We start from the raw sequence: 27201 nt of genomic DNA on the forward strand, positions 1-27201 counted from the left end.
TAAAAAAAAAAAAAAAAGACTTTGTGCAAGACTTTTCCCCTTTGACTAAGCAAGTTTTAAAAAAATACCAAGGATAGGGGCACCTGGCTGACTCAGTCAGGACAGCATGCAACTCTTGATCTCGAGGTCATGAGTTCAAGTCCCACCATGGGTGTAGAGGTTACTTAAAAAAAAAAATAAATCAAGGATAACTCTTTGAAACAGAAAAATACACCAGTTTCATCTTACTTGGAAACAGTTCTATTATCCTAAGAATGAAAAATAACTTAATATTAGAAGTCTTTGAATAAAATTCACTAAATGACACTAAAGATACTGATCCTCCAATATATGCAGAATAATCACTTAATAAAATTTTATACCTACTAGTTTAAATTTTAAGTAGAAAATCATAAAATAGAACTGAACAAAGGATATCTACTAGAAATTCATAGCATATATTATCCTTAATGGTGACACATTAAAAGTTTTCTCACTGAAGTCAGTAGCAAGACTATTATTTTCTAGACACTTCCAGTATCCAACATTCTGTGCTAGATACTAGCTAAAGCAATCTTAAGAACAATTAAATAAAATACGAGTATTGTATAGGAAATAATCTCATCAATTGGAAAAGATGGGATTCTTGTGGATTTTTTAAGAATGTTGACAAACTTTTAAAGGAGTTCTGCAGCATCATAATAAATTAGTATATAAAAACAAAATTGCTTTTGCCATGACAACAATGAGCAATTATAAAATATATTAGAAAAAAGGTCTATTTCACTGTAGCAACAAAAATTAAACACCCAGAAATAAATCTGTCAAAAATGCATGTAAAGAAGTCTTATTAAACCAAGTCCACAAAAGATCTAGTTTAATGAATTCATACTGTTCTTGAAGAGAAATACTATTGTAAATCTCTCCAAATCCTATTAATTTAGCACAAAAACATAACTTCAAGATATGCTCACAAACAGTCAAGACATTTTTGGGAAAAACATTAGGAAGATGTTAACCCCAACAAAACTGAAAATACATCAGCAAACTAGAAACAATTTATTTATTGTTACTAGAAGCAATTTATTATTTATTTGGGATATCAAATATCTCAAAGAATTTAGCACATAATAAAACAGCATTTCCAATCAGTGAGAAAAGAGTGGAATTCATTAATGGTTTTTGAATTTTTGAATAAAAGTAGCTGTATATCTTACTCTTCCAAAAATCAAGTCTCAATGAAGAACTGATGGGATGCACACATGATAAATGTCTTAGAATACAGAATATGTTTTATATTTTGAAATAAGTAATAAAAATTATCAACTTGTATATATAAATATAAAACATCTATTAAAAAAGACACCATAAGTAAACTTAAATACAAGTGATCAATGAGTAAACACTGGTAACAGACATAAAAGACTAATATCTACACCATATGAAAAACAACAAAAAAAACCCATGAGATAAAGACAAATCATTCAACAAAAAAATGAGCCATGTTGCCAAAAGGCAAGTCACATAAGATATATAAAAATGGTCTAAAACAAACATGAAAAGATGCCCATCCTTACTACCGTCAGAGTTTTGAATTAAAACAATAAAAAAACAAGTTTTTACTCATTAAATAAAAAATTAAAAAATCTAATATCAAGTGTCCTAGGAAATGGATACTCCTCCATTGCTGCAAAGAAACTGCAAATTGATAACAGCCATTTTGGAAGCCAACTGAAGTATCTCTTGAAATATCCCTTTAAAACTGCCTGACTTGGGTCCAACAATTCAAAGCCTAAGCATATACTACAGAGAAATCCTTTTATGCACAGTGTAATACAGGATGATGTTCCTTTAGCATTGTTTTGTAATCAGGAAAAAACAAAACAAAACAAAACTCCCTTAAGTGTCCATTTTAGACTAAATAATTGTGGAACAATCTTTCTTTTTTTTTAAACAGTAAAGAAATTAGGTGTGATTATACTGAAATAAGCCAAGTAGAAAAGTTGTAGAATGATATGCATATATTTAGGTAAAAATTGAAACTATACACTTCATTTCCTGTGCTTACATATAGCATGTATATATAGTATATACATTCATGGAAAAAGGTCTAGGTAGAAAGTTAACAATCGGTGCTTAACAGGGAGGGTATTGGGATTGAAGGTGATTGTCAAAAATAGACTTTTCTCTGATGTATTTTACAAGTAAAATGCAGTCATATGCCACATTTGTAATATGAAATTTAAAGAAAAGCAGTATGCACAAACCAATACATTTTAAGAAAAAATATACACTCAAAATTATTCTCTGTATTTCTTTCTCCCTTCCTACTTGATGTGAACATACAGGAAAGATTCTGGAAGATTACCTGCCAAAATGATGTTAATACTATCTAAAGATACCTCTGATAGAAATGATACACTCAACTCCTATATTCTCATTTGAAAGAGAGAAAAAAGTTCAGTTCAAGATTTATAAAAGCAATACAGTATCAACTTAAGCTCTTATTATTTTGTTTTTTAGTCACTTATAAAATTCACGTGGTACAAGGTTATATATTGACATTTTGCCAAATCTTTAGAATATAGTATTTGGGGCAGAGGGAAATAGTTTTTAGACTTAAGTCATTATTAACATTTCAGTCACTAGTTTTATTAAGCTTATAAACAAAAATGCTTTGATATTTAAAGTTATCACTGATCATCTTGTGAGGACTATTCTTTCAAGAGATTATTCTGTAAAACCTTTTCTAATGAGAATACTGGTATTCAAATACAACCAGCTGCATTTTATGAATACTACTACTTTTGAGTGTATAGACTAAAAATTGTTTTCAGAGAACTGTGCTTTTAGGAATTGCTTTATATTTTTTAAGTAGATTAAACTTTACAAATATTACATTATCAATATGGCTTCCAATTCTTAAACAAATTGCCTGTAGTAATATAGTTTTTCACACCTCTACAAGGACAAAAAGAACACCAAAGCAGTCATATCACATTGTATCTCGAAGATCTACCATGTAAGTGGCAACTGTCCTCTGCTTTTTTCTGCTATTTGGGAAAGTATTTGCATCTGTGATAGCATAATCCCACTATCAAGTCCTCTATCAACTTCTCATACTGATGGGGCTTCAGTTAACGGATACGAAGACTGAAAAGTTCATTCACTCATTTGTGACCTTAGCTCCATCCTAAAAGACTTTTTTTGGTAGTAGGGAAAGCAGACACAAACAGGAGGCAAAGCAACTTTCATGATGACCTCCAGCACTTTTCAAGGAGGAGGAACTGCTTCTTGTTAATTCACGTTTCGCTCAAGTCTTAAATCATGAAAAGAAAACAATGATGAGAGAAACTTCCAGAGCTATCTGGTTTTGAAATGGTTAGGAGAGAAAAGTACATAGTCAGTAGTTTTTTCCCAAATAAAAAGGTCATCTTTAAGGAAAAAACATTTTTGAAGGATATCTTCAATGGAGCCCAGAATTTCCCTCCCCTATCTTAGGTATCTAATTCAACTGTCTCCTATAGCAATTTGCCTTGTGAAAGTATCTCTCACCTTACTTATAAAAGAACAAGTTCCTTTAGAAAGGCTCTAATGGAGAGGGCACTGGGCAGTGTTAGAAAATCTGGATCTGTCACTGAGATCCCAAGATGACCTTAGCAGCTTCTTTTTCTGCATTACAGGTGGGCTGCACTAATGTCTGAGTCAATGATCTAACTAAGCTCTAAGAGTCAATGATCCATGTTTTCATCAAAGGCCACCAAGGAAGGAAACATGCCTTTTTCCTTCAAATCATAAAGGCACTTTTATACTATATTATATATCAGTTTATTTTCAATTCAGCACTTTTTTACATGAAATACCTAGCATCTCTTACATTATAGATATTTAAAAAATAGGAGCTGATGATGACAATTCAAAAAAGTCATATACAAGGTAACTGATGTGAAGAGACTTGGAAAATAAGTCATTGAGTAGATTCTATAAGTCTTTAAAACAAATGACAGGTAAAATTTTACTTCAAGATAATATTTAGCATTTAAAGTGAAGAATGACCGACTAGTTAGTAGCACTGGCATTTCTTTTCATATGAAACTTGGAAAATAAGGTATGACTTAAACGGAACCCGTTTAATACAAAAGTCTTTGATTTATTTGGTAATTTAAATTTGTTTTTATAACAAAGCACTTTTTATATAATTTAAAATACACATGCTTTGATTGAAGAGTGACTGTAAATGGATCCAGTTTTCTTCCACTTGTGATGACAACTTTGTCAATTCTTCTAGAAGTACTGGTTCTGAAGGAAGCAATTTAAGATGTAACTGAAAGAAAAATATTGTAACATTTAAGAAAATTAAAATGTTGTTTATTCTAGATTTAACCTTCTTACCAAGGAACAGCAGAAGATACTATTCTATTTTTTCCTTAGATGCTGGTTTATTACCAATTTCCATTTCCCTCTCTTCTATCGAACTTTTATTATGAGTTCCTTTATGGTATTGTCTCTCCCTTAGTAGAACTGAAGCTGTCATCACTCTCCTCTACCTAAGGAAAGTCCTAATATGGATGCAGAAACAAGATCCTAGTTCTAACACTAACTCTGTATTTCTGTGCTTCTTTAAGGTTTCTCTTTTCATTGGAACCTACTGGTAATGAATGATTGAGGGCCCTTTGCTTTATCTTCTAAAGATTTATGTACATTTATATTCAGAAACTATACTTGATAATTTTGGAAAAAGAGAAAAAATTTGTGGCATTCTATTTTTTTTCATCCTATATTCTACCATCTAAATGTCTACTTTAAGTTGCACATAATTAGATCAAGTGTAAACTCATTTTAGATACAAATAGGAAAGATGAAGTATCATGATCTGTTAACACAAGTCAGTATCATCTACTTCCTTCAATACAAACATGCTACTGCAATAAACAGGAATTTTCCATTACGTTAGTCATAAAAACAACTGTTCTTGCCAAATTACTTGAAACTCCTTCAACCAGGATAGAAGTATTTTGATTTCAGCAGCAGAAAAAACAAAAGCAAACAAACAAAAAAAATCAACACAAAACCTAACTTTCTCTTTATGATCATAGAAAAACTGCCAAAATGTGATGACTTGAAAAAGTTAACATTTCAATATACTGAATCAAATGGAGGACACAGAAAAGTTAGGTGGATGAGTCAAAATTGTGCTAAGTAAAAGAAAAGACTACAAAATTATGTGTCCAGCTGTCCAATAGTACACACAGCTATTTAAACTTAAATTAATTAAATCTCTATAAAATAAGAAATCTGGTATCTTAGTTTCATTAGCCACATTTCAAGTGCTCAATAGCCAAAAGCTCCAAGTGGCTGCCATGCTGGACAATGCAGAATAAAACACCATCATCCTCGCAGAAAATTCTATCAGACAGTACTACCCTAGAGGAAGGCAAGCTGAGAAGTACTGTCTTACATCAGACTTACCTTTAGAAACAATGCAAGATATGCCTGGGCTAACTCAAAATCACGCTTCCTGTCCAACATCATCCCGATCATTTTTAAGAAGCTCTGCATCACTTCTATAGACCCACCGCAGTCAGGAGACAAGCTGCGCAGCTCTGTTTCAATTCCTGATGGGCCTAATTCTTTCAGAAGGTTAAGAGCAGCTTCATCTGCATTAAGTTTTAAAAAGAATCTCATTACTACTTATAATAACTTCACTTAGGAAACTATAGCTTCATTTCATACCCAAGCTACATATATTTAAATTGCACAGGAAATTCTTCCTGTGGCTTTATTTTTTCCTGTTAAATCACAGAATGAACCCCAAATTAAGTAATAATTAGTACAAATGATGAGAGCAATCAGTTTAGTACAATAAAAATACTAAAAACACTAAACTTTTTGTATCTTAGTAAGTTTGTTTTTCCCTGCTGTTTAAGAAAATCTAATCAATACCTAGCAACAGACACTTCAAGATGGTCTTACAACAATCAGATGGTCACATATCAATCAAGACAAATCCAAATATAAAAAGGTATAAGGTACATACCAAATTATTAACAGTAGTTGCACTGAGAACAGGATGAGGTGGGGGAATTTATTTTTCTTCCCTTTTATTGTTACAAAAAACTTTAAAGTACCATATGATCATTATGAAACACTAACAATACAGAAATATATAAAAGGGGAAAGACTCTACACCTCATTCTTACCCATCCCAAATTGATACCTTTTCTCTAGATTTAAGGATTCTTGTTTCTTGTTGCTGTTTTCTTAAATGTTTATTTATTTATTTTGATATATAGAGAGAACACGGGCAGGGGAGGGGCAGAGAAAGACAGAATCTCAAGCAAGCTCTGCGCTGTCAGTGCAGAGCCAGGAATGGGGTTTGAACTCACATACCGTGAGATCACAACCTGAGCCGAAATCAAGAATTACATGCTTAACTGACTGAGCCACCCAGATGCCCAGCACTGATTTTTATATGCATCCTATGAATATATATTCTATATACTTACAACTATTTTTACAACAAGCATTTGATATTACAATGGCAATGATTATGCTTTTAGCTTTTAGAAAGGGAATGATGCCAGTGACAAAAGTCTAATAAATTTTATTTTCTGTCTTCCAGTAGATACTAAATGATATCTTCTTCCTTGTGCACCCCCATATAACAAGTTACTCCTTTTATGATTCTGCTATTTTTCAGTCATCTGCAATGGCCCATCAGTAGCATTATTTGACTTTTCACCAATGTGGGTTCAAGCGATACTGGTATAAAAACAAAGCATTGGATCCAAAAAACAAGAGGATAAATCAAACAGGAGAGTGACTGTCTGTTTATCGCTTATAGATCTTTTTTAAAATTATAGTTCTTACTGTTTATCACTATTAGCTACAAACTGTATCTTTCAGAATTTAAATCTAGTAGTACAATAAATAAATTTTAAAATTACTTTTTAATGGGAAAATTTGGGAAGATCTAAAAATCAACGGAGACAAAAGTCTCTGCCATATTACAAACTGTATTTGTAAATAAAAACAAAAGCAAGAGACGGGGGGGGCGGGGAGCCCACTAATTTCCATACAGAAAGTATGAGAGGTTCTTAAAATATTATAATATTGACATTCATCTAAGTTCAGTGTCACTTGTTAAAAATATAACGATACTGGGGCGCCTGGGTGGCGCAGTCAGTTAAGCGTCCGACTTCAGCCAGGTCACGATCTCGCGGTCCGTGGGTTCGAGCCCCGCGTCGGGCTCTGGGCTGATGGCTCAGAGCCTGGAGCCTGTTTCCGATTCTGTGTCTCCCTCTCTCTCTGCCCCTCCCCCGTTCATGCTCTGTCTCTCTGTCCCAAAAATAAATAAAAAACGTTGAAAAAAAAATTTTAAAAATATAACGATACAAAAGCTAACATTATTTCATAAGAAAATCAAAATTTTGATCTTTTTTAAGTTTTTACTATGTTCTTTCAGCTACTGAAAAATCTGCTAATATTTCATTCAATTTCTCTTCACACAAAGTATAATACGTTGATGATACTTGGTAAAAGATTTCACAATTTAACTTACATTTATTATTTACCAGTCCTTCTTCAAGTTTCAAGCAGAAATCTGACTTTTGAGCCAAAATTCCAAGATTCACCACTTTAGACTTAAAGAAAAACAAATGCACATTATTTCAAGAATGCAAATGCAACAAAAAAAATTATACCTTATAATTAAAAGCTATCATTAATGTACTTTGTAAAATTAGGTCTTGACAAAGAACTACAAATGCACAACACAAAACACACCTCATATACTTAGAATGTTCCAATTTGGTTTTTACCTGATGGGGATCATTATTTTGTTCAGGTGCAGCATATCTGGGTACAAGGCCAGGAATTGTTGGAATAAAAAATGGTGCTGATTTGGGTACTTTGGGTGGTTCCTTTGGTTTATTCTTTTTCTGATTAAAAGAAAATCAGAAAGGGGAAAAGACTATGAAGTAATTATTGTGACAAAAGTTTCTAATGTTTAATTCCAAACAATTTTAAAACAAAGTGCAAAAAGTAAAATAAAAGAACAAAACATTTCCAAATTTGAATGCCAAAATAAAATCCCAACCGACCAATATTACAGATATCTTTAAACTGGGTGTCTCAAGGCAGGCCTCCAGTACCTTTGTTGGTAAGGCAGAAGAAAAATGACACGGTTCATGAGAAGCTCTATGAACTCTCTTTTTCCTCCAACATGATTTACATGAATATTTAGGTGAAGAAATAACAATCAAATAATTCTGAACTTCTAAAACCTTTTTCGCAAAATGGGCTAGAAAGCAAAAGTTACATAAACGCTCAACAGTTTCTCAAGTTTTTTTTTTTTCCTCCAGAAGAAATGTGGAGCCAAAGGTAGACTTTGCCATTAGAAATAATTTGATAAAATTTTCTTGTGAAGAATATAGCCCTGATTCTTCTAGTTTGTTAAAATTTCTACTGATTTTCCCTTACTTTGAGTCTTTAAGAAGCAAGAGAACAATAGTGCTCATTTACAAAATATTACAAGTGTTAGTAAAATTCTATCAGGAAAACCTCCATTGGAATTCCCACTGACAGAACTTAGTTTTGGTGACCACAGGCTACACATCACTACCTCAGGAGCATCTGATGAAAGGGCCTTTCTGTGGTAAACTGCCCAATAAAAGTCTCACAGTTTTACCTTACATCATTCCTCCATTCTCTAGGAGCTCTGTGACCCTAGAGAGATTCGTTTTTTGAAAGAAAACCAAGGATACTTGTGGCCTTGTGGAGGCAGAGCAAAAAAGAAAGTTACTACATGAAAACAGGACAAGGGAGTGCCAACTGTAGCATATGCACAGCCCTTCTTGGGGATGGTGGAGACTCTAGTAAGAGTCAGTTACCCTTGTAACTTGCTGTTCTTGAGGTGGAAGGGAGAGAGTCACTGAGCTGTAAATAAGAACAAAAATCCTTTTGCAAGTGCTCCACAGGGAGCACTAGAAATAGTCTCATAAGGAAAACCAAAAGGAGAAAAGTTACCCATAAACAAAATTCTAATTTCTTTCATTCAGCAAAAAAATAAAAATATTGGAGATGTTAGCATATTTCTACCATAAAGATTATTCACTTGGTTTCTAAAACAAAACTGTATCTAAGCAAGCAACAGAGTAGTCCAAAACCTTAGTTCAATTAATTGGGCATTATTCTGACTGCACCCTTCACACTAACCTACTTGTCCTTTTTAATGCATTGCTTTTAAAGCTATTCCATAAAGTACTGCCTTTATAGCTGACACACTGGATAACATCATAGAGATTTTTCACAACTATGTTCCTACATAACATACCTTCTGTGAGGAAAACTAACACATGAAAACTCTTTTCTTACCCAAGATACACATGTCTTTTCTGGTGCTAAGTAATCAGTTACAAAAATACTTACCATACCTTGTCATAGTTATCTATGTAAGTGTTCTTACACTTTCTAATGCTCATAAGACATGTAAGACGTTCATAAACACCCTTATTATCAGATGATAACCTTTGAAGTTTTCTACTCTAGTCTATTCCTTTTAATTATTTTTGCTACTCACAAATGGGGGCCAGGAAATATGCTTTGAAAAACACTAATTTATGCCATAATCATCCATTTTTCATATAAAATTATAAATTTCTCAAGGACAAAGGAGCTAGGTTTGTTGGGTTTTTTTTCACTGCTGCTGTCCTTGGGATATTATCCAGTACTTAGTTCATATTAATTTATGTGCCTGCACTTAACACAGCAAACTGTGAAGGTCTTCTTGGAGTTGACAGAGTAAGTTATAGAATGGCAAAGGGAAGCTGAAGCTTAATTAAAAGACCAGAGAAAGTCTTCTAGTACTCAAATGCCTAGCAACAGAAATATCACACATCATGATAGCAATTTTTTTTTCTCATTTTAGAAGTTAAAAAAAGTAGTTGATTAGGTTAGATTTAAAACATCCAACTTCTTTTTTTTTTAATTTTTTTTTTTTCAACGTTTATTTATTTTTGGGACAGAGAGAGATAGAGCATGAACGGGGGAGGGGCAGAGAGAGAGGGAGACACAGAATCGGAAACAGGCTCCAGGCTCTGAGCCATCAGCCCAGAGCCTGATGCGGGGCTCGAACTCATGGACCGTGAGATCGTGACCTGGCTGAAGTCGGACGCTTAACCGACTGCGCCACCCAGGCGCCCCTAAAACATCCAACTTCTAATGGCTCTGTAGTTGCAGGCTGTACTTCTGCTATATCAAAAGGTCTGCTCAGTGCTCTGAAAGTCAATTTCAATAGAGAAAGAATCTTGTGATAATCACTGGATCCAACAGCATTCAACTAAATGATATGCTCTACTACCTTAGGCATTAACTGCTCCTCCTGAAACCCTCCAAGTAGAAGAAGCTATCTCTACTAAAGAAAATGATTCTGGAATGTGTCTTTAGGAACCAGTATTAAGTGTACTACAGCATTACCTTAATAACATCAAGATTAAGAAGGTTTTTCCACCGTGATTCAGGGAGGAGTGACAGAGTCACCAAGTGCTCATTCAACTGTTCTGGGGAATCATACTCTATCATTTCATCACTTGGTTCTATGGTTTCTTCTGATAATTCCACATCTTAAAACAAAAAAATATCAGGTGAAACATATTAATGCAGAATAAGATTTTTATCATATAAAAGCAACTTAATTTATTCCAAATCCATTTGTATTTCATAACATGCATACTCAATATAGCCTTAAAAACTCTATTTACTTTTACTTCCTCATCTTGTCATATTATCTACGATTCCCATCACCAGAAACAAAACATTTCTCCACTGGTATACTATTAATATCTTATCAATACCACAAATTATATTTTTGCATTAATTCATGACGTCTTTAAAAATATTTCCTATCAGTTGGAAAATACTTTGATTCAATGCATTAAACTTTGCCTTCAGTAGTAATATCCCCCATGTTAGGTTTGTGAGATTACATTTCAAAAATTATTTTACTATGTTGTGATTACCTTGGGTTTGACAAGTACCAGGAAGCATCACTACTGAAGGAACATAATCTGTGGGAAGTGGGCGTAGTGAAACAACTGAATACAGTGAAACATTGGACCTGAGAAATAAAAATATAAACAATATTTTAAGACTTTTAAGTTTCTGCAATCTTGAATTCAGCTTGGTTCCAATCACTTATAAGTAGAAAAAAAATCTCCGATAGTATTAATTTGAAAATGCCTTGATTGAGGTCATAAATGTCATCGCTAGAGAGCTGTGCATAAACTTTATTTATTAATGGAATCTTTATTTTTTTACAGTTTTTATTTATTTGAGAGAGAGAGACAGAGAGAGAGCGAGAGAGAGAGTGAATGTGGGGATGGGGTGGAGAGAGAAGGAGAGAAAGAGAATCCCAAACAGGCTCTGTGCTGATAGCACAGAGTGGTGCAGGGCTTGATCCCATAAACCATGAGATCACGATCTGAGCTGAAATCAAGAGTCAGACACTCAACTGACTGAGCCACCCCATGGAGTCTTTATTTTAATATAGTACGAAAAGTATTTGAGAGATCAGTAATGAATACTTGCATAAGATAACATAACCTCCAAACATTTAAATTGTTTTGACAAATGGCAACCTTCATTTAGGGAAATCATTTTTTTTTTTTAAGAAAGTCTTTTTTTTTTTTTTTAATTTGTTAACATTTATTTCTTTTGAGAGACAGAGCATGAGTGGGAGAGGGGCAGAGAGAGAGAAAGGGAGACACAGAATCCAAAGCAGGCTCCAGGCTCCTAGCTGTCCGCACAGAGCCCAATGCGGGGTTCGAAGTCACGGACCATGAGAGCATGACCTGAGCTGAAGTTGGACTCTTAACTGACTGAGCCACCCAGGCACCTCCGTTTCAGGAAATCATAACTAAAGGAAAGATGGACTCAGTTAAGTCAGACAGCAAATATGCTGTAACAGTCATGGTCTTTCCCTTCTGTAGAACGGTCCTCTAAAGTGATCATGGTTCTGCTACTTGACCCTGCACCATAGCCTTGGATGACTAATCCAAGATACCTCCCCCAAAGGGCTAATCAGATTCTCTTCCCCATACATTATAAATCTGGAATGTAATATAATAATTGGGACTATCAGGGGCACCTGGGTAGCTCAGTTGGTTAAGTGTCTGACTTCAGCTCACAGTCCATGGGTTCAGGCCTCGCATAGGGCTCTGTGTTGACAGCTTGGACCCTGAAGCCTGCTTTGGATTCTGTGTCTCCTTCTCTCTCTGCCCCTCTGTCTCTCTCTCAAAAATAAATAATAAAAAATAATAATAATAATTGAGAGTATCAGGTTCTGAGTTATATTAAGCGTGACACTATATACTCCTGCTGAGGTCCAATAGGTATTCTACTATTTTCTTGTCTTGATTATTCAAGCTTCTTAGATTCCAGGAGATATTCCAATTTGCATGTTAAGGTGGCCAGAGTCTATTTCTATTATATATTGAATTTATTTTCATATCCTAAAAATCCAGTTACAAAATTTTATAATTAGAAAAGGGATCAATTTTTTTCTCTTCCTTAATAGTAAGAGTTAAAGGAATTATACAACTAAATTCAGGAAGCAGATAAAACTTCTCTAGACTCAAATGATGGACCTTTATTTTGAACTCTTACATGTTCATCATAATGGAGTTGGAAGATCATCATAAATACCATTTCATGGTTATGAAGAGTTATGTAACTAGAATGAATCTTAGAAAGCATTTTGCCCATACTTATGCCTTATTTTGCAGATAAAGTACGCTGAGTTGAGAAGTTGGCTAAAGTGGTAATAGGGCTGTGGCAGGAAGGCCAGACCAGGCCTTTTAAATTTTAAAATTCACTTATCCTTTCTGCAAATAAATACCAAATATAACTAAAAATCAGTCCTGTGGTTTAGAATACACACTGAAGCAAAGCTATCTAAATTATCAAGTAGATGTTAAATATACTCATGGTGAATTGTTTATGTGAAATTTCCATTTTATAAATTAAAACAAAAACAAAAACAAAAACTTAAATGGCAATATTAGCAACTATGATTTTCTGACAGTATCATCATCCTCTTCCCTACCCAGAACAGAAATGTATATAAGAACTTACCAAAGATAAATTCCAAGGTGGTCTACGTGGGAAGTAGCCAGAAAGTCTCCAGTAGGGGACATAGTAACATTGAGAGGAGCAGAATCCAACAGAAAGCTGTCTATAAGGCTATAAAATGAATTAGAATGTTAAAGTATTTTAACAAATACCAAAAAAGGACATAACTCGCAAAATATATTTTTGCTAAAAGAACAAGGTATGAAAGATGAAGAAAATATTCATGTTTTATTTCTACAAATCAACACAAGAAAGCCATCACTAACAAAGAGCTTTGTCAAATACGTTAATATGTGAAAATAATCTCTCTTAATGAGAAAGACCTAGAACCCTAAATAGACCAATTAACTAGAGAAAGAGTTTCAACAACAGGGAAAATACTAGAGGAAATGCTCTCTTTTTCTGGAAAGCCACTTTGGTAGACTGACTTGGGGACAAATTCTGAAGACGTAACACATTTAAAATAAGTCTTATTACCAGTACTCTCCTGTATTTTTGTTATTTCAGTGAAATTTTAAAAAGGCTTAAGCAACGAAAGGAAATAATGAAATGGCTGTGAATAAGATTAAGAAATAGTAACTGAATAACTTTTGTGCAAGTCTACCTATTTTTCTAATAGGTAACTATGCTATACGTAAAACATGAAAATTCAGTCTACAGAGCATAACCACAAAGCCTTATAGAGCTTATGGAACCCAGTCTCACAACTTTAAAATGCTGGAGGAGTTGAAAAGTTGGGGAGGGAGAGGAAGCAATTACACATAGGCAGGAGACACAGAACAGGATCCTCAGAGAACAAAGTGACTGAGATGAGCCTTACAAATGAATAGGATCTCAATGGATGCCATTGATAAAGTATTTCCTGGCTGAGGGAAATGGGGAGGTCAAAGTGAGGTCAAAATACAATTGGGTGTAAGAGAGAAGTGGTTTGATAAATTAGCAAGTGCATAAGCATAAGGCTGCGTACAGCACCTTGAATACCATACATCTGAGTTTGCTTTTTATCTTTTAATCAAAGGAAAAATCACTAAAGGCTTTTGAGCAGATATTGGTGTAATCTTCACTTTCATAACAAAATGTGCCATCAGAATGTAGAAGATATGTGAACAGGAAGTATATAGTGAGATTATGGTAGCAGTCATCTAACCAAGCAACAAAGAGCTGAACTATAATGGTGGTGGCAGGAAGTGACACAAGGGGATCTAAGGAGCAGAAAGGTCTAACCCATTGGCATCTTGCAGTGGAGGCTTCTTACACTGGCTGAGTGTGAACACTTTGTATACTTTAAGAGAAGCATACTGGTTTTAATCATGGCTGTTTTAAATACTACTTTATTCACTAAAGCCAATACATTATCCACGAGAAGGCACAGCAAAATAACTGAAGTTTCAAATCCACATTAAATAAAACAAATTAAAAAATAATAGCAATTAACACTTTTTTAGTGCTCCATGTTAGAAAGTACTCTGAGCACTTAAGTCTACTCAATTTAATCCTCACAACCCTCTAAGGCAGATCTGTCCTTACTCTACAGATCAGAAAAATGAAGCCCAGTAAGATTTAAAAATGTGCTCAAGATAGAAAGCAAATGAGCCAAAGATTGTCACCCACTTAATCACTATCAACTCAGTAAAACCACTACTGAAACTAAAGATACAATAAACAGCTAGATAGCAATATAGAGACCCAGAGGATGCCTACACTGGTGATGCATGGAACATACTCTAAGCAGCTCAAATGTAAATGAAGACTCTCCACTGGCGACATTGAGTGACTTTTTCATGATAAAATCTCTTTCTTAATTTGCTCAGAGTGATTGAAAATATAAAGTTTAAATAATGAATGCAAGATAGGAAAACAAAACTAAAATTAGGAGCAATGAAGACAAACACACAACGAAGTGTGCTCAGGACAATGACTGCTGTTTAATTCTTAGTTACAGGGGACAAGGATGAGTAATAACCTGTCTGATTTCTGTTTAAACCTACTTTGGAAGCTTACAAAAATGGCTGTTCTTCGATCAAGGGGACCTGGGAGAAAGGAAACGTTTGCTAAACACTTATTATATACCAGAGACAAATTATTTATGGTAATTCACTTAATGCCAACAACCCAGACGGAAACATTATCTCAGCACATACAGATGAAGATTAAACCTAAACACAACAATTTCAGATCTTACTATTTCTTCTTTCTTGATCAATACTTGCTCTTTAAAAGTTATAGGAGGAGTGAAACTTCCTAACACATTTTGAATCTGTTAAAAAGAGAATCTAATGCTTGAGCAAATTTATGTTACTTGATACTATATTTTGTCGAATTCACTGTGCAACTTGACTTCCACAGCTGTTATGTGTGGGTGGATTGGCTCTCCGTTATGTAAAAGCATCAAATTAAAGAAAGGTGGTTTCCACATACACAGTGTATTTTACACTGCCACCTTAGTTCATAAAGCATAAGTGTACAGGCTTAATCTCAGACCTAACTACCACACTGTCTTCTGCTAATCCCACAAAATGAAAAGCCCCAGGTATATTATAATTTTTTTTGAGCAAACATTAACAAAACTTTAAGGGATCAGATTTTCAAGCACAGAGACTTGCATATACAAGTTAACAGTAAGTAATTTCTGATTATATTCTGAGCAAATGCAGACAGCATCTAACTGTTCAATCTCCAAAGGGACAGAATTACCTTACAAAAGGATCTTAAAGAATAGAAACAAAAGGGATGGTTTTTGCCTCAGTGAGAAATGCAAAACAATGTTGTATTCCAACTATTTTCACGTAATGCTCCACAGAGAGCAGGGGTCAGAGGGTGAGAAAGAACAAAATGTAAAATTCTATTAACTATTTACTTTTATATTTTCCTCACCCCAAAGGGGCTCAATCTGAATTTCTAATAGATGAAAAACAACCAGAAATAAGTAGTAGATGCCACATAATTTCAGAGAAAAAAATTTCAACTCTACTTCTCTGAGAATCCTATAAACACAAGGAAATTTTCAGCACTTTAAAAACATTTTACAGAAAACAGTTCAGAATGTACGCCATTTGCTTTAGATAGGTACTGCAGATGGATACACATGTATGTTCCCACGCCCAAAGGTTTGCTCATACTTTCACTTTTCAGACCGTAAGTCAATTCATTGTTTAAATATTTAGGGGCGCCTGGGTGGCGTAGTCGGTTAAGCGTCCAACTTCAGCCAGGTCACGATCTCGCGGTCCGTGAGTTCGAGCCCCGCGTCGGGCTCTGGGCTGATGGCTCAGAGCCTGGAGCCTGTTTCTGATTCTGTGTCTCCCTCTCTCTCTGCCCCTCCCCCGTTCATGCTCTGTCTCTCTCTGTCCCAAAAATAAATAAACGTTTAAAAAAATTTTTTTTTAAATATTTAACATGTTGTGTAAATGATGAAACTGCTTGTTGAGCAAAGAACTAGGAATATCCAAAAGTTACCTAGGGTTGTAAAATGAAATACTGATCCTCACTTCCTTATTATCTCTACAAAATCAATTCATCCCCAGAGCATGACGCAACTAAGCAAAGTTGATATCACAATTATTGGGAAATCTGTTTCTTTCTTCTGTGTTTATTACAGCAAAATGTCACTTACAAACTATGCAACCTTGGGTAAATGACTTCTCTCTGGGCCTCCATTTCCTCATTTGTAAAATGGGACTAATAACAGCAGTACCTACAGCTATTAGGATATGAAGGAAGATGGAAATACAAGCACATATGAAAGTCAGCTTAGCTGCAATCAGGCAGCAGCAGCTGTTTGACATTGCTTTTCAAGCTTTCTCATTCACTGTGCCTCATAGCTGAACCAAGTAAGTATTTATGGTTTTCTTTATTAAAATATACTTTGGTCCAATCAGGGTAGAAATTATTAGATTTTCTTTTAATAATCCTTACATGACTGACTCATTTCTTGCCCGTTTGTTTCTCCCAGCTTCCCTCTGTATTCACTTAATATGTCTCACGGTTCATCTAAAAATAAGGTATCGGAGTTGAAAACTGGTCAGATTTAAATCCATTCAACTTTTTACTGAAATAAGAAATTTAGCAAAAAGGGTAAACGTTGAGTCAAAGACTGGTAGCTTTGAATGCTGGTTTAAGAACCTAATTCTTACATTCCAAACATAAGTTTATCACTATTTATTTATTGTTTGTTTGTTTATTTTTGAGAGAGAGAAAGAGACAGAGCGTCAGTGAGGGAGGGGCAGAGCAAGAGGAAGACACAGAATGCGAAGCAATCTCCAGGCTCTGAACCATCAGCACAGAGCCCAAAGCAGGGCTTGAACTCACAAGCTCCGAGATCATGACCTGAGCCAAAGTCAGAAGCTTAACTGACTGAGCTGCCCAGGCACCCCGTGTTTACCCTTTTATTTTTTTAATTTATTTATTCTGAAAGTGAGAGAGAGAGTGGGGGAGGGGCAGAGAGAAAGGGAAAGAGAGGATCAAGAGGATCAAGAGGACAAGCAGGATCTGCATTGTCAGCATGGAGCCTGATGTGGGGCTCGAACCCACAAACCGTGAGACCATGACCTGAGCTGAAATCAAGAGCCAGTTGCTTAACCGACTGAGCCACCCAGGTGCCCTTTACCACTTTTAAAAAATATTTTGCCAGTTTAGTACTATTCAACATTAACCCATCTCTCCCATCTAATGTGAACTGAAACTAAAAAGGTGTATACCTTGTACAACTTTCCTACTGTAAGGCAAATTTAATTATATTGTTAATTTTTGGAAGATTGTGAAAGTCTGAAGAGCACAACCAAAAAGGAGTTTTTAAAAATTAAGGAAGTACAAACTTTAAGTGAACTTTTAAAAGCTACAAGACACAGCCAACTAATTAGATTTTGTTTCACTATATTTTGAGTGAAAGAGAGACACACCTATAGAGAAGGTTCCTAGTTATTAGAGCTGGACCCCTTAGACACTCTTGCTGTGCATGTTCCAAATCTGGTGCATATGCTGGATGGACAGCTGTGCCTCATTCCTATACCAACCTTAAAGGGAAATGAGTCTATCAGGGTTTTTCCTTTCTAAAGGTCAAACTGCTTTCAGGTATAAACTTATCAATTCCTGAGAAAAGAGGAAGTACAATTGGACAGAGCTTAATTTAGGAATTTTTCAGAGGTTTAAAAAGTGCCATCTTCCTTCCCATTTTTCCCCACCTTATAGTATGTTCCTGTTAAAATAGATACTTCATTGTTTCCATCACTACTTTCATACTCTAAGCAATTCTGTTAAGTGATATGATTTTAAATCGTATCTATTCCTACATAATTTTTAACAACAAAGCTAGTTCCCTTGCTCTCACTCTGTAGGTCTCCAATGTTCAAATTATTTAACAGAAGTAGGTAAATTTTCAATTTAAGTGCTGTTTTTGTAACAAGTTTCTATCTACGAAACGAAACGGATTTCTGCATCTGCATGCTGCTAGGTTTTACCCAAATTCTAAGAAACACATTATCTAAAACAAGAATTATGTCAGACACAGAAAATACATAGTATATAAAAGTAAAGTTGGGTTTTGGACCTTTTAACTAAACACAATAACAACAACAACAAGACACTAAATATGAGTTTCCAGTCCTAAAGTCTGAACTCTATTTTCAAGTATCAAAAAGGTCAAATGAACTTTCTTAAAGTTTATTCAACTTGGGGCGCCTGGGTGGCTCAGTCGGTTAAGTGTCCGACTTCGGCTCAGGTCATGATCTCACGGTCCGTGAGTTCGAGCCCCGCGTCGGGCTCTGTGCTGACCGCTCAGAGCCTGGAGCCTGTTTCGGATTCTGTGTCTCCCTCTCTCTCTGATCCTCCCCTGTTCATGCTCTGTCTCTCTCTGTCTCAAAAATAAATAAACGTTAAAAAAAAAAAAAAAAGTTTATTCAACTCACTTTCTATGTCTCAATTTTGCAAGTACAGAAAACCTAAGAGAGATTACATTTTCCTCACTATTACCTTTTATGGCACTACTCCTTCCCAAAAAACAGGTTTTTGATCTAACAGTAAGGTTAGAAAAATCCCCAAAATATATTCACATTTAAAAGGCACACAAACCATTAACTATAGGTAAAAGTTACACATAAAGACGATGACTGAGAAATCTTCTGACAGAGGTTAGGGGTTTAAAAATAAACTCACCACCCAGATGGAAGGTCCCAAGTTCTAACAGAGCAATCCATTGAAGCACTTATTAACCAACGACCATCAGGACTGAAAGCCTTCAAATTAAAAGAAAAACAAGAATACACATATAATGCGTGTGTGCATTTATGTATGTATATTTGTGCCTGTATATTTAACAGCTTAAAGAATGCCAAGAAATGAAAACAAGATGCAGGCTTCATAAAAAAATAAGTCTGAGTAAAATCTAAACTGCTGCATTTTATAGAAAAAAATTCATTTCTTATATGCCACTGTTTGGATATAAATAAAAATTAGGTTTTTACATGTATCATAAAAAGTTTTAAAAATTAACAGTATCATCCAATTTTCAATTTTTACTACATAACCACCTACATTTATAGACAGTTAACAAATGACTACAAACATTTTCAGGATAAAACTGCTAGCTATTCTGAGAACATTCAATGAAATATTTTGTTAGCCTAATTTCAGTTATAAAGTTCTGTGAAAGAAACAAAACCTATATTTCACTAAAAAATCTATATATTAGACTGGCTTTCTTAGAGTCCAAAATGATTTTGAAAACAAGAATGCAAATGCCCTGGGGCGCCTGGGTGGCTCAGTCGGTTGGGCATCGGTTGGGCGTCTGACTTCGGCTCAGGTCATGATCATACAGATTATGTGTTTGAGCCCTGCACTGGGTTCTGTGCTGACAGCTCAGAGCCTGGAGGCTGCTTCAGATTCTGTCTCCGTCTCTCTCTGCTCCTCCCCTGCTCACACTGTGTCTCTCTCACAAATAAACAAACATTAAAAAAAAAAGGAATGCAAATTCCCTTAATATGTTAAAGTTACTACACAAGAACTTCTATTTGTCGCTTCAGTTAAAGATCCTTTTATAATGTTTTAATTCCAAAATGTAATTTAACACCACAGTAATTAGAATTGCAAAATAAAAGTAAATAATAAACTACTTATGCCACCTTAAAGAAGCTATATCTTTTCTGTTGATATAAATGGATAAATAGCTCTCATTTTCCTGTAGCACATAAGTGTTGTGAGGCTTAGATCAGGCCATATATGAAAGAAGACCCCCCCCCCAAAAATAACTTTAATGTTTATAATGGTAGATTATTCATCCAGGAGTTTAAACACACCACAGGGATTATCACCATCCATATTAACAGATGATACTGGGATAAGTGGACTCCAATCTGTTCATTGGGTTGTAGTGATACAGCAGAAGCTCAAACCTTAAGGTACAGTGAGTTTAATTTACAGAATCATGTACATTAAGGACAGGGAAAATGACTCTGATAGGTAATCTGTGTTATATGCTCACAGATTTAAATGAACAGGAATAATTTATTGCTGAGTAGGAGAAATTCCAGACATACAAGTTCAAAATAAGGTTTGAAAAGGAAAGAAAGAAAGGGCAAGCTGGCACCGACTGGTTTTAAAAATGCATCAAAAAATTTCATCAAAATCACTCCACTCCTGCCCTCATTTCTACAGATGATAACACAACAAATTATGTTGCCAATTTCCTATCTGCACAACAACACAATTTCCTGGCTTTTTCCCCTATATTTTTAAGGGAATGGATAAACTGCTGATTTTTGGTACAAGAATGGATAAATATAGATGTTAGAATTGCCACTAAATAGCCCAGATTTTAATTTTTTCCTGTTTTCAAGTGAATCAAGATGTGAGTGATGAAAAATAACAATATATAAACTTAATATAGCCTCAATATATATTTTTCAGACTAGAGTACTTTTTGTATCTTATATCCCACTATAAAAATGTAATAGTAAGCCAAAACACATTTTTATTGATTAAACTCTTTTAGAGTTAAGAAATCTAAACTCTAGAAATAACACTAAGCTAGAATAAACCAGATACCAGATATTCAAGGTCCCCTACTATTCATTTGTTATGCATTCAGAAAATAAGAAATGAATTCTCTCAACCTAGTTTAATACTAAATACTTATGTTTCAATTGATCATTTATTCTCCAAAGGATATTTTAGCGTTGTTTAGAGTTTAGGAGAAAAAGATGAACTCTGAGATTTATTTATACTTCAATCTGACGACATTAACTTCTTTATATTCTAAATTTTCTTTAAAACTGTATTCTTTGAAAATTAATTTCCAAATTATTTTGAATATCCCATATGAAAACTTTAATTCTATTAAAGGGCAATAGTTTTAATATATTTTAACCTAAACAGAAACAGAAATTAGTCAAGTTCTATTTAAACATCAAATGTTCGTTTTACCAGGTCATTTATTTGGCCATGGTGTCCAGAAAACTCTCTGACAATCTTCCTAGTTTCAATATCCAGAACACTAATGGAGAAGTCATCCAAGGCAAGTCCCAGAATGCCACTAGTAAGATAAACACACCAGTTTTAATAAACAAACCAACAAACCTTTCACATTAAAATCTCATAGTCATTTTAATTTTTTTTTTTAATAATCAAGCACACCTGTGGGGAAATTAAACAAAATTCTGTTCCTTTACATTAAATGTATAATTTTCCCACCTGATAAATTATGTACTTACATTATGACTTTTACCAAAAACATCAAAAATAAAATCCATAATCATTAAAGGAAATCTTTACCTGTCTCTATGTAGCAGCATCGTATTCGGAGACGAATCAAGACTCATAGAGTGTATTAAAATTTTGTTTTTAAAGTTCCAGAACTTGAGTAATCCTTCACTACCAGTTGTAATTGTCAACTGGTTTAAGCCATCCACTGCAACACCTCTAACAGATCCTTTATGAGCTTTAAAACATATGTTAAAAGGAAAAAGACATTAAGAAAATGGCACTGCCTCTCTAAACACTACACAAAGAGTGATTCCTTCATTTAAATTTCTAAGTTCCCTCTATTTAGCTCCCTTAAAATCTTAAAATTAATCTGGATTTCAGAAGATTATTATATTGCTGTAATTAAAACAATATCAATCCGGTTGATGCCAGAAAGCTTAAGATTTTCTGCTTAATGAAAGGGGAAGAAAACGCAAATTTTAATTTGTATAATATCTACTTTCCTCTAATCTATCAATAACTTCATTCTATTTAAGTATTTCAACATGGTGTTTATAGTAGGTGTAATGGCAGTAACTGCTAGATAGGGTTGATGATAACCCATCTACAACCTTACCAAAATGCCTGGCACTCAAGAATTTAATAAATGCCAGAGACAGTTAGTTATTAGCCTTGTATATTATTATTTTTTTTAATAAAAAAAGGGAAAAAATTCATTACCTTGATCCTCGCCAAAACTTCCTCGATGAATACCAGACTGCATATTATATACATCTACAGTTCCTGATGACAGACCAATTACAGCAAAGTTTCCACAAGAAGTTATATCTACTGCCTTTGGAAAAAAAAAATTTTAACACAAATTATACAAAAAATAACTAATATTTTTACTGTACTTTATGGTTTCCAAATGTCTTTTCACCTACTAATTACCTCATTAAAAAAAAAGAAGCATTCTAAATGAATTGCCTCATTAATTTTCGTAAAGATAATGTCATTGTACTTGGGTGTATAAGAAATAACTGCTTGATTCTACGTCCATTCTCTAAGAAGTATACAGAAATTATTATCCAAGAAAATAAAACATAACCAAAGTTAACTCAATTGAAATTTACAAAGTCAGAAGAATTGTATTTCAGCTGGCTTCCAATTTTAATTTATTCACAATACTGCTAAAGTCAAAGTATTCCACCGCCTAATTTCTTTACCTTACCTTATGTAATTGCTTCTACAGCAGATATAAAACTGAAAACATATCATTAGGATGGTCATCATTATTATATTAAGCTTCAACTTTATTGTCTATAAAAAGAGGCTAACAACAGAAAACATCATAGGATTGTTGCAAGAATAATATAAAATAATGCCTGTTAGGGGCACCTGAGTGGTTCAGTCAGTTAAGCATCTGACTCTTGATTTTGGCTCAGGTCATGATCTCATTATCGTGAGACTAAGCCCCATGTCAGGCTCCACACTGTGCATAGAGTCTGCTTAAGATTCTCTCTCTCTCCCCACCCCCATTCTGCCCCTCCTCCCCTCATGTGCGTGCATATGCACACATGCTTTTTCTCTCTCAAAAAAAAATAATGCATGTTAGGCACAGAGCCTAGAAGAAAGTAAGCACACAAAAAATGTTAGCTGTAATTATCGTTACCACTACTAGTACAACAGCTACTCAAAACTGTGCAGGTAAACTTAAGGGGCTTAAGATAAAATCTCTATGGTTTACAAAACAGTATAAAAGCTTAAAACTGGATTTTTGTACTATGGAGAATAGAGCATACATACTTTCAAAATGCCTTGTACAAAAGAGAATCAACTATGTAATTATACTTTCAATAAGTTAAAAACAGGTATTCACTAAAAAACAGAACAGATAAGTTCATCAAGGTTACATGATAGATCAGTACACAAAAATTAATTATATTTCAACACGCTAGCAATAAACAATCCAAAACAAAATTAAGAAAGAACTCCATAATAGCATTAAAAACAATAAGATACCAGAAAACGAAAGAAGTATGAGACTTGTACACAGACAACCACAAAATACTGCTGACAGAAATTAAGGATCTAAATAAATGGAAAGACATCCCATGTTCATGGATCAGAAGTAATATTAATATGGTAACACTCCTCAAACTGATTTACGGTATCAACAAAACCCCTACCAAAATCCTAGCTGCTTTCTTTGCAGAAATTGACAAGCAGATCCTAAAATTCACATGGACATGCAAGAGATTAGAACAGCCAAAACAATCTTGAAAAAAGAACTTGGAGGATTCAATTTTTCTGATTTTAAAACTTAACACAAAGGTACCATAGTCAAGACAGTGTGGTTCTGGCATAAAGACAGACATATAAAACAATGGAATAGAACTGAGAATCTGGAAATAAAGCCTCATATTCATGTCAAATTTATTTTTGGCAAGCACGCCAAGACTATTCAATGGGAGAAAGAACAGTCTTTTGAATAGTGATGCTGAGACAACTAGATATTCATATGTAACAGAATTAACTTGGACCCCTACATACATCATACACATAAATTAACTCCGAAAGGATTATAGGCTTAAATGTAATAGCTAAAACTATGAAACTCCTTAGCACAAATCACAGGAGTAAATCTTCATGGCCCTCGGTTAGGCAACAATTTTCCAACAACCATCAGCAAAAAAAAAAAAAAAAAAAGAAAGAAAGAAAAGATAGGTTGGACTTAATCAAAATAAAAACTCTTATACTGAAAATGATTATCAACAAGAAAATGAAATGACAGCCCACAGAAAGGGGAAAAAACACTGCATATCTGATAAGGGATTTAGATCCAGAATACACAAACAGCTAATACAACTCAATATAAAAAGACAACCCCTTTAATGGGCACAGAATTGAAAAGACATTTCTCCAAAGAAGACATACAATCAGTAAACACATGTAAAGAGGCTCAACACTGAGTCCGAAACACAAATCACAATGAGATACTAGTATATACCAACAAGGATGGCAATAATCAAAAGAGCAATCACAAGTGTTCATTAAAATGTATAGACATCAAAACACTTATACATTGCTAATGGGAGTAATAAAAAGGTGCAGCCACTTTGGAAAACAGGTTGGCAGTTCCCCACAAATGTTAAACAGAGTTGCATTATGACCTAATGATTCCAGTCCTAGGTATAAATGCAGAGAAACAAAAACATATGTTCACAGAAAAACTTATGTGTGGTAGGGTCCCCTCCCTAAGAATGTGAAAACAAAACAAAACAAAACAAAACAACAAAAAACCTCAAGGCAACCTGGCTCTACCCGTACATGATAACAACATCCCTCATGACCTTGTAACATGAGACCACTTAATCAGACTGCATGTTTCTGTGTTACCATATATGGTAGACAAAGAAATAGAAAATGTACAAAACTATGCCACGTGAAGTTTGGGGCTCAGTTCTTTGGGTACAAACCCAACTGAGCCATGCTGGCACAAATAAAGTTACTTCCTGGAAAGAAAAGCCTGGGAGTCACGACTTCTTTTGTGAAAATCCTGCTACAATGCACTAATGTTAGCATTATTTATAAGAGTCAAGAAGTAGAAACAACATAAATAGCATCAACTAATCAATGGCTAAATAAAATGTGGTTTCTACACAAATGTAGTAGTGTCCACAATAAAACAAGTATGTTATAAATGCTATAACATGAATAAACTTTGAAAACATTATGCTAAGTGATGGAAAAGCCAATGAGAAAGACTATATCTTGTACGATTCCATTTACATTAAATGCCCAGAATAGGAAAATCTATAGAAATAAAAAGCAGATTGTGGTTACCTAGGTTAGGGAGAAGGGAGAGAAGTGAGAGAACAGGGTTTCTTTTTGAGTTGATAAGAATATTCTAAAATTAGACTGATTAGATTTTAGTGATGATTTCCCAATCCTATGAATATACCAAAAATCACTTGACTGTACACTTTAAAAGAGAATTTTATGGTTTATAAAATATATTAATAAAACTGTTCTTACAAAGTAGAAGGAGGGCACCTGGGTGACTCAGTCGATTAAATGTCCAACTTTTGATTTTGGCTCAGGTCATGATTTCACGGTCCTAAGATTGAGCCCTGCGTCAGGCCCTGTACTGGGCACAGAGCCCGTGTAAGATTCTCTGTCTCTCCTTTGCCCTTCCCCACACAGATGTGTGCTTTCTCTCTCTCAGTAAAACAACAACAAAATCCAAAAAAGAAGAAGCAACAACTCTGCAAACCAGAATATAACAATGCTTCTTTATATCTGAAAATCTGATGCAACAGAAGTGGATTAACATATTAACAAAAGCAAACAGAAACAAAATTTCTAAAGAGGAGTAAACTCTTAAGTAAACACTGGAATTTAAAAGCTGTATTTAAGGGGCACCAGGGTGGCTCAGTTGGTTAAGCGTCCAACTCTTGGTTTCGGCTCAGGTCATGATCTCACAGTTTGTGAGTTTGAGCCTGGCATTGGTCTCTGTGCCAAGAGTGTGGAGCCTGCTTAGGATTCTCTCTCCTTCTCTCTCTCTGCCTCTCTCTCAAAAATAAAGTAAAAAAAAAATACATTAAAAATGAAAGGTATATTTAAGAAAGGCTTAGAACTCAATAAGAATTTCTCTATAAGGCACTTCTCAAGAGACAAATATAAGAAAATAAAGGCTTTAAATAACTTCTATACCTATAAGTCATTAAAGAGTTAGCTAAATCTTACTCCTATATCAGAAGAAATCAAGAAAGAAAAAAACCCTTAAGATTCACATTCATTAAATATAGTTCTGTATACTCAACATAATTAAGGTAAGAAAGTTCATTGATAAATGCTGAATTCATCTTCAGAGGGTATTCTGAGTAATCCTACTTAATTAGAAAACTAAAGCAACTAATATACATCTAATTAAGCAAAACTTAACTTAAACCTAAAATAATTCTCTACAGTTGGAAAACCTAACACTATTAGAAAATAATTTTAAAATGTTAAACTGCTGTTTCAACCCATATGATCATTAATAAACTTGAGTATAACAAGATTGCCGCAGGACAATTTTACAGGAGAAAATGCTCTTATCAACAAGCTCAAGCTCACTTACTGTTGCGGTTATGTCATCTGTCTTCAGCTCTTTTGGCTTGAGAAAGTAAGCGCCTATGGTAGATCTCTGATAGTTCCAAGTTGAACAAGACAGTTTACCTTGATGGCAAGCAATGATACTATCCCAGTCACTTTCACGAGCCTCCTCTAAAATATAATGAAAATCATAAATCAAATTATTTTTCATTCCCTCACTCATTCATTTACCTATTACTTATTAAGATTATAATATTCTATGTTATCATTAGGCACTAGGGACTGATGGTGTACAGGTAATTTCGGATAGCAATGAGCTTC

At 34.3% G+C, this 27201-nt stretch overlaps 1 protein-coding gene across 1 annotated transcript in view; it reads right to left on the bottom strand.

Annotated features, from left to right (window-relative positions):
* Positions 1 to 1019: 1019 nt before the first annotated feature.
* The window catches only part of WDR36 (WD repeat domain 36), a 44030-nt gene continuing 17848 nt past the window's right edge, over positions 1020 to 27201 (bottom strand). The window contains exons 12-23 of the mRNA XM_040446915.1: positions 26906 to 27051; positions 22519 to 22633; positions 21868 to 22033; positions 21520 to 21628; positions 19255 to 19334; positions 13111 to 13218; positions 10998 to 11095; positions 10456 to 10601; positions 7800 to 7919; positions 7541 to 7622; positions 5449 to 5636; positions 1020 to 4303 (exon numbers count right to left, since the gene is read on the bottom strand). Of these exons, the coding sequence (XP_040302849.1) occupies positions 4154 to 4303; positions 5449 to 5636; positions 7541 to 7622; positions 7800 to 7919; positions 10456 to 10601; positions 10998 to 11095; positions 13111 to 13218; positions 19255 to 19334; positions 21520 to 21628; positions 21868 to 22033; positions 22519 to 22633; positions 26906 to 27051 (1508 nt within the window). The 3' untranslated portion in view covers positions 1020 to 4153. The remainder of the gene's footprint in view (positions 4304 to 5448; positions 5637 to 7540; positions 7623 to 7799; positions 7920 to 10455; positions 10602 to 10997; positions 11096 to 13110; positions 13219 to 19254; positions 19335 to 21519; positions 21629 to 21867; positions 22034 to 22518; positions 22634 to 26905; positions 27052 to 27201) is intronic.

The sequence above is a fragment of the Herpailurus yagouaroundi genome, unplaced genomic scaffold, assembly GCF_014898765.1.
Source record: "Herpailurus yagouaroundi ecotype Mexico unplaced genomic scaffold, PumYag 29, whole genome shotgun sequence".
Taxonomy (NCBI): domain Eukaryota; kingdom Metazoa; phylum Chordata; class Mammalia; order Carnivora; family Felidae; genus Herpailurus; species Herpailurus yagouaroundi.